The sequence below is a fragment of the Cygnus olor genome, chromosome 16 (genome assembly GCF_009769625.2).
Source record: "Cygnus olor isolate bCygOlo1 chromosome 16, bCygOlo1.pri.v2, whole genome shotgun sequence".
Classification (NCBI taxonomy): Eukaryota; Metazoa; Chordata; class Aves; order Anseriformes; family Anatidae; genus Cygnus; species Cygnus olor.
This window is the reverse complement of record NC_049184.1, coordinates 740,083-756,346: the sequence shown is the minus strand read 5'-3', so window position 1 is coordinate 756,346 and position 16,264 is coordinate 740,083. Positions and strand designations below refer to the sequence as shown.

General features: G+C 53.7%; 2 protein-coding genes across 3 annotated transcripts in view; one reads left to right on the top strand and one right to left on the bottom strand.

Annotated features, from left to right (window-relative positions):
* SAMHD1 (SAM and HD domain containing deoxynucleoside triphosphate triphosphohydrolase 1) overlaps window positions 1-2,742 on the top strand; it is a 31,078-nt gene extending 28,336 nt beyond the window's left edge. For both annotated transcript variants that reach the window (XM_040575580.1, XM_040575581.1), the window contains exon 16: window positions 746-2,742. In XM_040575580.1, the coding sequence (XP_040431514.1) occupies window positions 746-868 (123 nt within the window). In that variant the 3' untranslated portion in view covers window positions 869-2,742. The remainder of the gene's footprint in view (window positions 1-745) is intronic.
* A 3,713-nt stretch (window positions 2,743-6,455) lies between these two features.
* TLDC2 (TBC/LysM-associated domain containing 2) lies at window positions 6,456-16,260 on the bottom strand. Its single transcript, XM_040576358.1, has 6 exons — window positions 16,216-16,260; window positions 9,478-9,639; window positions 8,465-8,617; window positions 8,199-8,294; window positions 7,534-7,607; window positions 6,456-7,443 (listed from the first exon to the last, which is right to left on the bottom strand). The coding sequence occupies exons 1-6, from the start codon at window positions 16,258-16,260 to the stop codon at window positions 7,308-7,310; spliced, it is 666 nt and encodes a 221-aa protein (XP_040432292.1). The 3' UTR covers window positions 6,456-7,307.
* Window positions 16,261-16,264: the final 4 nt, after the last annotated feature.

The window sequence follows — 16,264 nt, the reverse complement described above, 5'->3', positions numbered from 1 at the left end:
CTACGATGTTCTGATACTTCCAGTATTCTACATCAGTGTAAACAAGCAGTTATGGTTGTATCAAGTAAGTTTTTCTCAGTCAAGTCTGTCTTATGAGAGCAGTTAATTTCTGAAGGGCTTTTTGCAAATAGATTAAGTAAAAGGCTTATTTTTCTTGTAGCTCATGGAGTATGGTTGTATCCTGCAACTGTATTTTTCTGGTTCAGAGTTATCCATCTTACATGCTGCAGGACATATATAACATGCCAAGATAGTCCCACCAGTCTATTTCTGCTTGTTCTTTCCAATGTTTGCAATGCCTGATCACTAAATAGGCAGTCTGACAAGTATGAGCACCACAGCCTAGACCGTACCAGTTACTGTACTGTTATATACCTTAAGAAGATGAAGGGCACCTCCAAGCACCTACACCTGGTAGACTGCAACAGTTTTAAGTGACAAACTGGGAGGGATTCAGAGCAAAAGCTTATAACAATATTTCCAATTTATCTACCAATGCCCAAAATACAAGCCGGCTTCTCAGATATATGGTGGATTTTTTTTTTCCCTCTCAGTTCCTACCACTAACTACAGCAGTTTCCATCTCTGTAATGCACGGTCTTCCATACTCATTAATTTCCGGTGCTTCTAGGACCTTGTATTTAATTTTTCTCCTATGCCTGGTAGTGAGCCTCTTTCCCCTGGTTTAGGATAGAAAGAAAAAATTAATGCATTGTCATTAATGTTTTCTGACTTTTAATAACAGGATGGTGATGTGATTGCCCCTCATCTAACTCCAATGAAACAAAGCTGGAATAACAAAAGTGGGGATGAATTCAAGACAGCTTCAGAACCGAGTTGCAAGCAAAGGCTTTCTTTCAATAAGTAAAACTTCTCCTTTTTGCACTATTCAACCATTTTCTTCAGAAGATGGTTGGCCCTGAGTGGCAACTCTTCTAAAATGCAATCTGATGCTCTGTAAAAAATGTATAGAACAATGCAGCGATGCATTTTACAATACAGTTTGTTTTTATGTAGACACTTAAACTAAGTGCATATTCAGAATGGACTTCTACAAAATTAACAAGTAATCTGTTACAGCAGAGCAAACTCAATTCTCATTTATTTTTGAATGTAATGGCACTGTTGCAGCAAGAGTAAATTCATTTTTTCAAAAAAAAAAAAAAAAAAGAAATTCATCATAATTACAAGAAGTGCTGAAAATGTGTTACTGCTCCTTCTAGTCCTGACCTTTTCTTAAGGTAATTGTGATGTTACTTGAGCTAGTAGAAAAACTTCTAGCTCTCTTTAAACTTCATTTTGAAAAAATAAAAATAAAAAAGAGGAGGTGGGAGAAGAATCTTTTTAATAACCAAAGATTACTTTCCTGGTATTGAAAAAGCTGATGAAGATGCAGGCCTCTTGCTGTAAAAGTGACCATGCAGCTTTTATTGAAGTAACAATGCATTGCCCTGACATGCAGCATTTTATTGTTTTTATAGTGTATTTTTGATACATTCAATATTACATTTTTACTGCTACACTGAACTGCAAAAACTGCTCAAAACTTCCATTATTGGAGTGTTTGCAGGAAAGCAGAGCTACTTGAATGTTTGTCAAGGTATGTGGTCATGCACACAGTTCTTACATGGTTAGTGAGTCTTGTCAGGATGCTGCACGGTGCACCTCTACTAGAGCAGAGCCACAAGTGCACATTGTTTCTGTATTTCACTGTACTAGATAGACAGGCTCTTCAGGAATCCTTTAGTTATTGTATCCCTTCCCTGTATTTCCTGGCTCTGTGATTGCTGTTCCTGTGTATATTTCTCATCCTTTGTAGAACTGTAAAAGTTCTTACAATTTTCCTTATGGGCAAACTAATGTGAATGTTGCTAACTGTCCTGTTGGAAAAGCAAACTAGGAAGACTTTTTCCCTCTTGTTTTTTACTCAGGTCTAAGATGTTCTGTTTGAAGGCTGCTTTCATTAAATAAAACCTAAAAGCTTGAAAAGCCTACCCTCAACATTAAAAATACAAAGCAAAGGTTCTGTAATGCTCAGAAATTGGAACAAGCTTTGGATTTTTATAACTGAAATGAGAAAATACAAGTTCAGCATTCAATTTTAACAGCCAAGTTTTTGAAACTAGCGCAGTGGGAAGCCACTGTGTAAGAAGACTGTATAACTTTCCATATCTGATTGTTTCCTTTGTCTTTTTGTATCATGGAAACTGACAGCAATTATACAGGAGGTGTAAGGAGAATGAGTGTTCACCTATTTTACAGATTTGGTTTGAAATAATCAGAAGCTGTTCTGCGCTCTGCTGCTTATGAACCTGTGCTCATGTGTTTAATGGTGATGCAGCACAGCCTCTGCTGTTCATCTCTCTAACAGTATTTCAGATCTGCAGTGTACCAGGTAGCTATTAGGAGGTGTCTTGACCTTTTGAAAAGCTTTTAAAAAATGTATTATGCTTCAAGAAATAACATCGTAGAGTGAAGGCATTTGTCTTCATTATCCACATGAAATCAAGTATTGTTCAGACTAATGTAATTTTGTTATGGTTGCTTGGGTTTGTTTTGATGCTGTTATAAAAGGTGCACTTTATATTTGGGAAAAGCTTTTTGCTCATATTTAAGCAAAAACTTGTACTTAAGTCTATCAGATACTAAGTTCTGAGACAGAGCATTTCTTTTTCTCAAACACATTAATCTGAGCCTTTCTGTACTAAAATAAATTTATAAAAAATTATTTTAATATTCTTTTAATGAATTTCAGTGTGTGAACTTCATTAAAAACAGCACGGTTAAAACCAGCCCAATGTCCTTCTAAAGGACAAATGCTGATTTGTGGAAGTGCAGATCTTCCAACTTGGAGATGAGCAAATGTAAATTAAGAAATTAAGTACAGTGTGAATAGTAACTGTGGTGGAGCCAGTTCTGCTGTAATGGGACCATGGGGCTGGAATGGCTCTTACATGTTGTCCCAAGGTAGTGAACCCAACCTCTCCTTGTGCCTTGAAGTGAAACTGCAGCCAAATGCTGTTCCCATGCCTGGGAAGAGCAGGCAGGCCTTATACTTCAGCATCCTTACACTGGGCAGGTTGTCTTTAGGTACGCCTCCAACTATCATGAAAGGAAAAAAGAAAAGTGTAAATGAAGGAACTGTAGCAATGCAAACTGTAGCCATCATACAAATATATGAATGAGGAAAAAAAAATCCATAACTATAACTGTTCTTAGAATCATAGAATCCCAGGTACATAAAGAACAAAATCATCAGGAGCAGTCAGCGTAGATGCACTGAAGTGCAGTCATGCTTGGCCAACTTGATAATGTTCAATGATGAAATGTCCAGCCCAGTAGATGAGGAGAAAGCAGTGAGTATTGTCTTCCTGGACTTCAGGAAGCGTGGGCTTCATGGACAGATGGGGCGGGGGGATGATCAGTGGAACAAAGCCAGGTTGGAGGCCAGTAATGAGCAGAGTACCCAGAGGGTCCATGCTGGGTCCAGTCCTGCTCAACTGCCTCATGAAGGAGCTGGCTGAGGGGGCAGAGTGCACCTTCAGCAGGTTTGCAGATGACACGAAGCTGGGAGGAGTGGCTGAAGCACCAGAGGGTCACAGTGCTGTGCAGAGGGTCCTGGGCAGCTGGAGAAAGGGGCTGGCAGGAATCTCCTGCAGTTCAAGAAGGGCAAGACCAAGTGGTGCCCCTGGGGAGGAACAGGCCCAGGCCCCAGGACATGCTGGGGGCACCCGGCTGGGAAGCAGCAGGGCAGGGAATGTACTGGGGGTCCTGGTGAGGCCACATGTGGAGCACTGGGTCCAGTTCTGGGTTCTCTGGTGCAAGAAAGATGGACAGACTGGAGAGTCCAGCAAAGGGCCACAAAGATGATGAAGACACCATAGCACCTCTCCTATATGGAGTGGCTGAGAACTGGGACTGTTCAGTCTGGAGAAGAGGCTCAGGGGGTGTCATCAGTGTCTATAAATGCCTGGAAGGAGGGTGTGGAGAGGACAGGGCCAGGCTCTTTTCAGTGATGTCCAGGGACAGGACCGGAGGCAATGGGCACAAGCTGGCACACAAGAGGCTACCTCCGAACATCAGTAAACATTTCTGTGCGGGGGGGGCCGAACTGAGCACTGGCACAGGTTGCTCAGAGGGGCTGTGGAGACTCCTCCCTGGAGCTCTTCAGAAGCTGCCTGGCCTTGGCTCTGGGTGGTCCTCCTTGAGCATGAGGTTTTTCCTGTGAACTTCAACCACTCTGTAAGCACTAGCTACAGAAATCTAAAATTGGCCTGAAGTCATCGGACGTATATTGGTGAGGTGTGAGGTGGTGCTAAAAGCTCTGGAATGGCCTACCAGGGCTTCCAAGATTGAAAACTTTATTGAATGTGTTTGGCGATGACTCTTACCCTTTTACCTGCCCACATGTGCTTTTGTTGGCTGCTGTGCTGCACCAGCTCGGTTTGTGCTGAAGTGCTGCTAGGTTTGGGTGTGCTGCACGTGTGGGCTCTGGCATGCTGGTGTTTGCCTGTGGGGCAGGGTGGAGAGGTGAGGGCTGAGACACCCAGGGACATGGGGTATATCTGATCAGGTATTTGTAGTGGTGGTCTGCTGTGTGGGCTTTGGTGTGCATGGGAAGCTGTTAATAATTCCTCCCATAGGTCTGGAGCGAGGACTTCTGGTGACTTTTGAGTATGGCCTTGCTCTGATGGGGATCAGTGTTGCTGCTTAAAGCTGCTAGGCTGATACATTCGTGGTGCCTTGCTTTGAGCCTGCTTGTACCACAAGTCAAATGAAATGTTTTTTTAGAAGCAGTCTACTTCACTTTGTTCAGACCTTGGTGCAGCGAAGGACAGGGCCTTTTCTCCCCATGCTAGCAGCCATCAGTGTTTCCCACTGTGTTTTAGCACCACGGTGAGTGACGTCCTCGGGGGGTTGCCAGGATAGCAGCTATGTGCATGAGCCTGGCTGGCTGCTGCTCCTGCCTGCAAGGCTGTGCAGCAGCAGCAGCTCTGGGGCCCCAGGCCAAGGGGAGGTTCCTCCAGGGCTGCTTCTGCACAAAGACACTGGCAGATATAAATGGTTCTGGGTTCATCACCTCCCACAGAGGGATAGCTGCTTTCTTTGCCTCACTTCAGTGTGTCCTTCTGCCTCCTTGCTGCCTGGCAGCGATCCTTCTCGCCTAAGCCAGCATTGGAAGTCATCTGCAGCTCTGTAAGGAGGTGGCCTGGCAGGGGCTGCCACAGTTCACGATGCTGTTCCTGAGGCAGCAGCAGCCCTTGGCCCTGCTCTGGGGCTCTGCCTGCAGCTATTTCTTGGCCATGCAAGCCCAGAAGGGCTGGTTGGGCTTTGTGCCCAGGAACCTGAGCTGTGTGCCAAGGGAAAAACAGCTGGGGGCTGCTGTAGGTTGGGGGTGGTGTGCCCCGGCTGGTCTTGCAGGGTGCACTCAGAGCAGCAGCCATCACACCTCAGTGAGGGAGCTCGGTGAGGAGGACGTGCGGGCACCATGCAGCACATCGTGGTCCCTGCGGGGTGGCACTGTGTAGCTGGGTTCAGCAGGTGATGCTGGAGGCCACAAACACACAGTAGCTTGGAGGCCCTGACCAGCCAATGTGGGCTCCTGGCATGTGCTGCTGCATGCATCCAGGAGCCCCACAGGAGGGGATGCTCTGTGTCAAGTGGGTGTGGAAGGACAGTGGCTGTTCCAGTAAGGGCATCTGGTCAGAGGAGCTGGGAACACCAGATAGAGGCAAACCTGATGGACACATGGTGAGGGAGGTGGTGATAAGAACAAATATGGTCCATAACACTCGTTCGTAGGGGTGTGGGGAGGGGGACAATGCTTATTTTTTTAAGTTGGGAGAATAAAGAAAGGGAGACAAACACATGGACATAAAACTGGCCAGTTAGTGTTAACAAAGACAATAACCAGAAATGAACCTTGTCAGTCATGCTAACTGATGGGCTCCCAAGAAACTGCAGCACCAGGTCAGGGTGTAACCCTGAGGGTCCCCAGTGTTGGAGAGGGTGGGGGGACTGTGTCAACTGATGGGACGATGTGAAGGGGTAGGGAATCAGTGCGGAACAGAGGAGGAATAGACAAGAAAGGGTACAAGACCGACCAGGTACTGGACTGGGCACCAGCACCAGGCAGGTGGGTCCTCAACACCCACCATTCACCAGGGGACATTCCTCAACACCCATCATCTGCTCCCCTGGCCCTGCTGCCCCATGGTGCCATAGCTGGAAGCTGTGCACAAGGCAACAATTTTCTGCACCTTGGCGATCAAAACAGAGAGCAAGGCTTGGGCAGGGGAGAGCAGCTTTGGGGGGCGGGGGGAGCGAGGGTGGGAAGGAAGACAGGGACAGTTTGTGCAGCAGGGTCCAGCACCAGTGCAGTCCTGCTGGGGCTCTTCAGCATCTCAGTAAATGACTTTTGGAATAGGTTGAGTACTGAAATAGCCTGAAAGGAGAGTAAACAGCCATAGAGCATCTCAGATGGGCTAGGGGAGGCTGAAATGGCTGGTGAAGTTCCATGCAGATATGTGTAGAGTAAGGTAGGTATAGTTAAAGTAAGGCAATCTGGACAATGGATCCAAGTTTCACATAATTACAGGTTTAGGGTAGAAACTGAGGACATGTGAAAGCACGATGTTATAGTGGATGCTTCAGCTTAGTCCCCAGCCACTCCTCTCCCCCAGTAGTAAATCAAATGTCAGGCATTACAAAGCAGATGTGAGGGGCCAAACTGGGAGGAATGTCTCATACATGGGAGGGCTTGCACCCACTGCCTGAGCCATCGACCAGGATGTGTGTGCATGCATGTCTGCTTGTGCCGCTTTCTTTGTACAACTTTGTGGTGCTATTACTTGTCTTCACGACAGGGCCAAGGCTTGGAGCATGGCTCTTCCCATTTATTGATGGTCAGCACCCTCTCACCCACCAGCCCTGGTGCCACCATCCCTATGGCAGCAGCCAGCAGGGCAGAGGCTGTCCCAGCTGCTTGGTCCTGCTGGCAGCACGCTGCTCTCAGAGTTTGCTGTTTCATCTGGACTCGTGCCCTCTTGGGGAGGCTCTGCCCCATCCCTGCCAGGCCAGGTCCTTGGGCGCTACAGGCAGAGCTAGCATGGCAGCAGCATTGTGGGGCTGGCCTCCTGCAAGGGTCTGTCCCCTCGGCCTTCACTGGGCATGTGCAATGCGGCCATTTGCAGGGCTGGGGAGCAGGAGGCAGGTGTGGCCTTCCCCAAGCACTGTCCTGGTGGGCGCTGGAGGCGACTGGCCCCGTGAGCCATCAGTTCAGGCTCTTCCCCTAGCACCGGTGTCCGTCAGGCCAGGCCCCACACCTCCAGGTCCTGAACGCAGAAATCCCCCCGCGGCGAGAGGCTCTCATTGTTGAAGGTCTCGCAGGGGTAGCTGCCCCCGTGGTGCAAGTCCCCGTCCAGCCACAGCCCAAACCTGCCACTGGAACATGCGGCGGCTGTGCTCAGCTGAGGCCCTCTCCTGCTGCCGGCCGCTCGGCCAGGGGAGCCTCTCAGCAGCTGGGACCCCTACCTGCCCCCGCCGACCATCAGCAAGTCCACATCTCCCTTCATGAAGAAGTTGTTCCTGCCTGTCCACCTGAACACCTGTGGGGACAGCAGTCAGGCCACCCTGTCCCTGTCCCTCTCCCAGCTGGTAGGGCCGGGCCCTGCGCCTGTCAGTCATGGCTTCAAGGCTCAGAGCCTGGAGCCCTGCAAGGAATGGCTGCAGCCGCAGAGCCGGGCACCAGCCCCCAGCTGGTGGATTCGCTCCCTGCTCTCCCCAGGATCCTTCCCGGGCTACTGCAGGGTGGCTCAGGTCTGGGATGGGGCAGTGCCCCCTGACATGTCCTCTGTGGGCCTGTCCCCACCAGCAGCCCTCGGAGCCCTTTCAGGGGACAGCTGCCTCCCACTGATGTCACCATCAGACATCAGCCCCCTCAGAAACACCGCCCACCCCCCCCCCCCCCCTTCCTCCCGCCTCCCCCAGTTGCAATCCCACTGGCTGGGTCCTGGGGTATGGTGACCTCGTGGCTTTGTTCCTGGTTGACCAAGTGCAGCTGCATTACCCTGGCGCATCCCCTGGACCTTTCAACAGCACCTCAGGGTTCTTCCAGCAGGGACAGGCCATGGAGCATTGTTGGCCCCCACCCTCAGGACCCCCCCCTTTCCTCTGACCCCCACAGCTGCAGCCCCCACCTTCAGCTCTGGGTAGAAAGAGAAGAGAAATGTTTCCCCTGTGCCGTAAAAGTCGTTGCTCATGTGAATGGTGGTAGCGAAGAACGCACCGAAGGCCTGGTAGGGGGAGAGAAGAGCAGATGCCAGTGCTGCTGGGTTGAGGCATGAACTGTGCCAGGGCTCTCTGGCACGACTCCATCCTGCGAGCAGCAGCAAGGACAGACCCAGGCCTGCGTGAAGCTGCTGTGGTGTGGGGGATGCTGTGGGGTGACCGGTTCCGGACGTACCTGTGCATTGGTGTCTCGGATGAGCAGCAGTGCAGGGGAGCTCGGCGGGCCGGCACGCCGGTACAGGGTTCTCAGGCTGAAGCCATCCCGTGCAGTGCAGTACAGCAGGCGCCAGGGCTGCTGCTGCAGCCGGGGGGGCAGGTGGGGCCCCAGCTGGGGTAGAGTGGGCTCAGAGGGGCTGTTGGGCTGTCCCACCTCCCCTGCACCTCTGCCGCTCCCAGCTGTCTGCGGGGGGGGGGGGGGGTGGCCAGCCTGGGCAGCAGCCTGTCTCTGCTCCCGCAGCACTCTCTGCAGAGCGCCTGCGCCCCCCCCCACCCCCCCCCCCAGCCCCCAACCTCCCACGATGCACACCCCACCCCCAGCATCCTCCCCCCACCAAGCACCCTTCCCTTGAAGCATTTTCACCCATATTCATATGCCCAAGAGGTGTTCCCAAGCAGCCTCCCAAGACACCTCCTGGAGCATTCTTCCCCCAGGCGTCTTCCCAAAAGGTCCTCCTGAGCATCCTCCCGGGGCTCCCCGAGCATTGTCACCCTAAGCACCCTCGTGGGAAGCCAGAGAACCTGCCCAGATACAAGCAGGAGACCAGGCAGCTGGCTCAGAGTGAGGTGTCCCACATCTCTGCCCTCTGGTAGGGTGTGGGGCCTGGCACCTCCAGGGCTGTCCCCCAGATGAACTGGGTCCTTGGGGAGCCGCAACCTGGCCAAGGCACGGCCACCTGTGCCTACCTTCCCCTCACCCAAGTCCATGCAGGGGATCTGGCAATGGGGGCCCTGTGCTGGGAACCCGTGTTGGGGCTCCCCAGTTTTGGTTCCCTCTTCTCTGGCAGTGCCAGCCCTGCAGCCCTGCTCACTGCCTCTGCTCCTCCAGGAGGAGCACTGGGCCTCGACCCGGGGCAGGGGGACCCGACTGTCCCTGGGGATGGGGACAGGGGGGATGGCATCACCCATCCAACCTCACACTGGCACGACTGTGGCTTGGCAGCGGGGGGAGCCGAGTGAAGGGCTCCTCACCTCCTTGGTCTCCCTGTCCCGCAGGATGCGGCTCGGCGTGCTCAGCACCAGACCACACGGCTCCTCCAGGGCCACAGCTGCAGCTGGGGCCCCCTCCCAGCCTGGCTGCCCCTCGCTGTCCGGCTCCACACATCCCATGGGCAGGTCCTCGTCCTGGTCGGCCTGGGGGCGGAAAGAGGTGAGTGCCTCTCCCCCCCGCCCCCCGCCCCACGTCCCCCCACCCAGACCAGCAGCCTTGCCCCAGGGGAGCAGCGTCCCCAGAGTTGCCCTGCACAGGGGTCTCCCACCCTGTGCAGGCTCCAGGTGAAGGGGTCCCAAAGGCCTCTGCAGCCCCAGGACCCCGACCTGGGTGCTTGGCTGGGCCCGCTCCCGACACTGCCGTGCTGTGCTATGCCATGCCCTGGTGCCCTGCCAGGCGGTGCCACCATTGCACGGAAGTTCAAGGGTGCAGGGTGCAGGTTGCCACCCAGGGAGGAGATGTGGAGGAGGAGAAAGAGGAAGAGGAGACAAGGAGAGGTTTCCACAGCCTCAGCTCAAACTCAGAGCTTGCAACGGTGAATCCCAGTTGTGCCCTCCCCTCCCCTGCCCACAGCAGGACCGGCCCCATGCATGGGGCTGTTGAAGGGCCTTGGGCCAGGTGGCAGTCCCGGCCAGCCGTGGGATCAGGTTAGCTGTGGGCGCAGCCCGCACCCCTGCTCAAGGACAGGGGGGCAGTGGGGCAGAGCCAAGCAGCTCCTCCAGCTTCCCCACGGGGGGGACAGGCAGAAAACACCCCAGGGGACCAAAGGACAAGGGGGAAAGGCAGGGGCAGCCCCAGAGGGACCGGGGACCTGCTGGTGCTTAAATCACAGCAGGGCTGAAGGGCAGAACCCCAGTGTGCCCTATCTCCCCCTCACCTCCCCAGGGGCAACCCCACAAATGGCATCTGTCTGTCCGCCTGGCTGCACGCCCTGGCCCCGACGCTGCCAGCACGTGCCCCACGCCAGGCACTGCAGGGCCAGACCTACCAGGAGGTGGTAGCGGGCACGGAGCCCCCTCATCCTGGGTGCTCCTGGGGTGCTGGAAGCCGTGCTGCCAGGGACACCTCACTGCCACCCTGGGTTAATGTTCAAGCGCACTGGTGTGACGCAGGGATGGGCGTGGAGCCCCACAGCCTGGGTCACTGAGATGCGTTCCCCTGCAGAGCTGGGCTGGGTGGGCAGGTGTCTGCCTCCACTTGTCACCGTGTGGCTGGTGGCTGTCACCCCCTCTGCACCCAGGCTTCCACGTGGGCTCAGCTGATCACCAACAGTGTGGGGAGCCCTTGTTTTTGGGATCAACAGGCAGGTCGCACTCCGTGTTGCTCTTTGCAACACGACTGTTGCAATAGTTGTTACCTGTCAACACCGAGCTCTGAGGCCAGCGCACCCCAGAGCGGCACAGGGCACGGCGCCTCGCTCGGGGCTGGGTGCCCTTGGGTCGTGTCCTGCGGCCAGGCAGCCGGGCGAGCTGGGGCTCTGGGCCTGCAGCAGGAGGGAAACCCCGGGCTGTGGTGTCCCCTGCCCTGGGCAGGTGCTGCTGCAAAATTCGAGGGACTGTGGTGGTCCCACGGTGACCCTCTCCTGCAGCTGTCCCAACACCCGTGCTCCCAAACAGTTGGCACCAGGTGAGCCTCTAGGCCCAACCTTAAAATAACTTCCCTTTTATGCAGATATCAGACAGTAATTAAAGGTGGTTCCAGTGCGAGGCAGCACCCCGCATGGTAGCACGATGGCTGCAACGGCCTGCTCCTGCCTTGCTGCATGTTGCCTGGTCCCCCAGCAGCTTTGGGAGGATTTTTGGGGGTCCTGCACCTTGGGATGAACAACCCCAGGCAGCAGTACACCTTTCCGTGTCCCCAGAGCCCTCCAGGCAGCTCTTAGCATTCCCCAGAGCCCCCTTTCGCATACCTAAGTTTGCTTTTTGGTGTGCCTTGGTGCTACCGGTCTCCTCTAACCGAATCAGCATTTCACAGAACCATAGGATGGTTTGGGTTGGAAGGACCTTAAAGACCATCCAGTTCCCACCCCTGCCCAAAGGACAGCTCCCACCAACCCAGGCTGCCCAAAGCCCAATCCAGCCTGGCCTTGAACACACCCAGGGATGGGGCATCCACAGCTTCTCTGGGCAACCTGTGCCAGTGCCTCACCACCCTCTGAGTAAAGAATTTCTTCTTAATGTCTAATCTAAACCTATCCTCTTTTAGTTTAAAGCCATTACCCTTGTCCTATCGCTACACCCCTGACAAAGAGTCCCTCCCCAGCTTACCTGCAGCCCCTTTAGGTCCTGTCAGGCTGCTGTGAGGTCTCCCCAGAGCCTTCTCTTCTCCAGGCTGAACAACCCCACCTCCCTCAGCCTGTCTTCGTAGGAGCTCCAGCCCTCTGATGATCCTCATGGCCCTCCTCTGGACTCACTTCTACAGGTCCATATAGAATCATAGAGTCATTATTGGTTGGAAAAGACCTCCAAGATCATCTGGTCCAACCATCCCCCTACCACCAATGTCACCCCCTAAACCATGTCCCTCAGCAGCAGGTCCAACCTTTCCTTGAACAACCCCAGGGACGGTGACTCCACCACCTCCCTGGGCAACCCGTCCCAATGCCTGACTGCTCTTTCTGAGCAGAAATGTCTCCTCATTTCCCACCTGAACCTCCCCTGGTGCGGCTTAAGGCCATTCCCTCTGGTCCTATCGCTAGTTACCTGCGAGAAGAGGCCGACCCCCAGCTCCCCACACCTTCCTTTCTGGTACCTGTAGAGAGCAATGAGATCTGCCCTGAGCCTCCTCTTCTCCAGACCAAACACCCCCAGTTCCCTCAGCTGCTCCTCACAGGACTTGTGCTCCAGGCCCTTCACCAGCTTCGTAGTCCTTCTCTGGACACGTTCCAGGGCCTTAATGCCCTTCTTGTAGTGAGGGGCCCAAGGCTGAACACAGCACTTGAGGTGTGGCCTCACCAGAGCAGAGTACGGGGGGACGATCACCTCCCTGGTCCTGCTGGCTACACTATTCCTGATACAAGCCAGGATGCCGTTGGCCTTCTTGGCCACCTGGGCACACTGCCGGCTCATGTTGAGGCCAGCATCAGTCAGCACCCCCAGATCCTTTTCCTCTGCACAGCTTTCGAGCCACTCTGCCGCAAGCCTGTAGCGCTGCATGGGGTTGTTGTGGCCAAAGTGCAGGACCCGGCACTTAGCCATGTTGAACCTCATCCCCTTGGCCTCTGCCCATCGACCCTGGCCAGATCCCTCCTGATTTTTTTCTCTGCACAGCTGACAACTTCCCTGTACTCTCCCCAGGTTTCCAGCCCCTTCTTCCACCGGACATAAACTCTCTTTTTCTTCCGGACACTCAGCAGAAGTTCCCTGTTCAGCCACTCCAGTCTTCTTCCCTGCCAGCTCATCTTATGGCACACGGGGACAGCCTGCTCCTGAGCCTTTCAGACTTCCTTCTTGAGGAGCGTCCAGCCTTCCTGGACCCCTCTGCCCTTCAGGACTGGCTCCCAAGGGACACTCCCTACCAGTGTCCTGAACAATTCAAAGTCTGCCCTCTGGAGGTCCAAGGTAGCAGTTTTACTGACACCCTCCCCCCCTCCTGACTTCACCAAGAACAGAGAACTCTAACATTTTGTGGTCCCTCTGCCCAAGACAACTCCTTACCACCACATCTCCCACCAGTCCTTCTCTGTTCGTGAACAGCAGGTCTAGCGGGGCACCCCTCTGGTAGGCTCACTAACCAGCTGAGTCAGAAAGCTGTCCTCCACGCACTCCAGGAACTTTCTAGGCTGCTTCCTCAGGGCTGTGTTGTATTTCCAGCACATGTCCGGGAAGTTGAAGTCCCCCATGAGAACAAGCGCTGACGATTGAGTGACTTCCGCCAGCTGCTTACGGAACGCCTCTTCTGCCACTTCATCTTGGTTTGGCAGTCTATTACAGACCCCCACCAGGATGTCCGCCTTGTTGGCCAACCCCCTGATCCTTAACCACAGGGACTCCACCTTATCATTCCCAACCCTGAGCTCAGCAACATCAAAACACTCTCTAATATAGAGAGTCACGTCACCTCCCCTCCTAAGTTGCCTGTCCCTTCTGAAGAGCTTGTAGCCATCCATTGCAGCACTCCAGTCGTGGGAGTGGTCCCACCACGTGTCAGTGTTGGCGACGAAGTTATAGCTTGCCTGCTGCACAATGGCTTCCACCTCCTCCTGTTTGTTGCCCATGCTGTGTGCATTGCTGTAGATGCACTTCAGTTGTGCCATTGCCCTCACCCCCCAGCCCTGGGACTCCTCCCCCAGGCTCACCTCTATCAAGCCTCATTGCATCTCCGTCCGCCTTCATACCTAGTTTAAAGCCCTCTCAATAAGCCCTGCCAGCTCCTGGGCTAGAATCTGTTTCCCTCTTTGAGACAGATGGGACCCACTGACAACCATCAGGTCAGGTGCCGAGTAGAATTCCCCATGATCAGAAAAAATCCCAAATTCCTGCAATACCAGCCTCTCAGCCATGTATTGATCAGCTGGGCCTTCCAGGTCCGCTCAGTATCCCTCCCCATCACTGAAGGGGTACAGGAAAACACCACCTGAGCACCCGCTCCATCCAGTAACCGCCCCAATCCCCTGAAGTCCCTTTTGATAGCCTTCAGGCTTCTCTCAGCAATTTCATTGCTGCTAGCCTGAATTTTATTGTATTACCCTAAGGGGTAATAATCAGAAGGCAAACAAGGTCAGGAAGTTTTCTGGCTATGCCCCTGACCCGGGCCCCAGGGAGGCAGCAGACTTCCCTACGGGTAGGGTCCGGCTGACATAGGGGGCCCTCTGTTCACCTCAGAAGGAAGCCGCCTACGACAATTACCCTCCTGTCCTTCCTGGTGGAGGCAGTCTTGAGGCGTGGAGTCGACTTCCTTGCCCTAGACAGCTTCCTGTGTAGACTTTCCCCGCACATCCTCACCATCCTGTCCCTAGAGCTCCAGGGCCTCAAACCCATTGTGTAAGGGCACCTGGGGAGGTGAGGTGGGGAGGGAGGGGGCTCGCCTGTGATGCTGAGCAGGGAACCTGTTTCCATTCCTTTCCTTCTCTCAGGTCCCCTCCCTCTGCCCGACAGCGACAGGGCAGGGGGTCCATCACTATTAGGGGTGTGTCACCCCGGTGCCTTTCTCTCAGGCATGGCAGGGAGTGGCTCCACCAGTCTAACTCCTGCTCACACTCCCTGGTGGTCCTTAATCTCTCCACCTCCTCCTTGAGCTCTGCCACCAGGCTGATCAGATCCTCCACCTGCTCACACCTCATGCAGGCAGTATCTCTGTCACCCGATTGGTCTTCTGGGCTGCAAGCACCCACATTTGCCGGCTCATGTTGGACTTCCCATCAACCAACACCCCCAGGTCCCTCTCCTCAGAGCTGCTCTCAATCCATTCTTCACCCAACCTGTAATTGTGCTTGGGATTGCCCCAGACCAGGTGCACGACCCTGCACTTGGCCTTATTGAACTTCAGCAGGTTCACACGGGCCCTGATTAAGGATTTCCCCTTAAATCCTTGGGAGTATTTATCCTCCTTAAAGTGGCGTGGCAAGGCATCCTGGTCTCCTCCCTCCATGTACAACAGTAACACCAACCCTGGGATTCTCCCATAGCTCAGGTCACATCCTGAATGACAGGGGACAAATCCTGCTCCTCGCCCCTCTTGCTCAGCATAGAGCACACAAGAGTCATTTAAAAGTTGCACGGTTTATTGTGCTCTTTGCCATGCCACACACACGGCAGCTGAGAGCAGCCCTGCCTGCACATCCCCCCGGCCCAGCGCTGCAGGACGGGGTGGGCTGAGCTGGACTCGCAGAAACGTCCCCTGGCAAAAGCGCTAATAGCAGTGCAATAAGGCAAAAGTTTTAATTGTAAAAAAAAAAAAAAAAAAAGGAAAAAGAAAGAAAGATTTGTTCATAAAACTGCCTGGGAAGGTTCTTGGCATGTTGCTCTCTCAATTCCTCTGTACCAGATACAGTTTGGTTTCTGTGCCAACAAACCACCAGCCCTTCAAATTTTTTCTTGGGATGAATGAGGCACAGTGGCTGCTTCCTGTCCCAACACCAGTGAGAAGGCTTCCAACACCGTCATTAATGATTCTCAGTGCCACATGCAACCAGCAGAGCCCAGTGTATTCCCTTTTGGTGGGTCACATTCATGGGGTGAGCAGCAGCAGAAGCTCTGAAGTGAAGAGGTCTGAACGCAGATAGGGGGAAGCAGTGAGGAAGCTAAGGGACAGTGTTTTAATGAGGCCCTCCACACACAGCCACAAGATACCATCACTCCGTGTGCAACAGGTAACGCTGGGGAGTGGCTATCCTATATTGTTAAGCTGCTGTGAAACACCAAGAGCCCAGCAACTCCACAACAGTAGTGTCTGAGGCTCCTTCAGAGTTTGGTCTGCGGCCTTAAAGGGGAGATTTTGACACCTCCTGGTCCCTAGCCCAGGCAGGCAGCTTGCCCATTCCATGTCCAGGCTGCTGCCCCAAAGTATCACAACAGCGTAGTGCAAGCCCAGCATTGCCGAGCTTTGTTAACATACAGAAATAAGGAGTAGTGGTAGGCTGTCTCCACAGTAGTGTTTCTGTGCAGCTCCTGACAGGAAAGTATTACTTCAACGGGATAGACCAGTTACCCAGTACCCTGCTGCTGCTTCCCCCTGCCGGTTCCAGTTCTTAGTAGTTGTTTGAGCTCCAAGATTATTACCTGTGGCAGCAGCTTCAGCTGTCCTCCTTCCAACAGGTCATTCATCCTT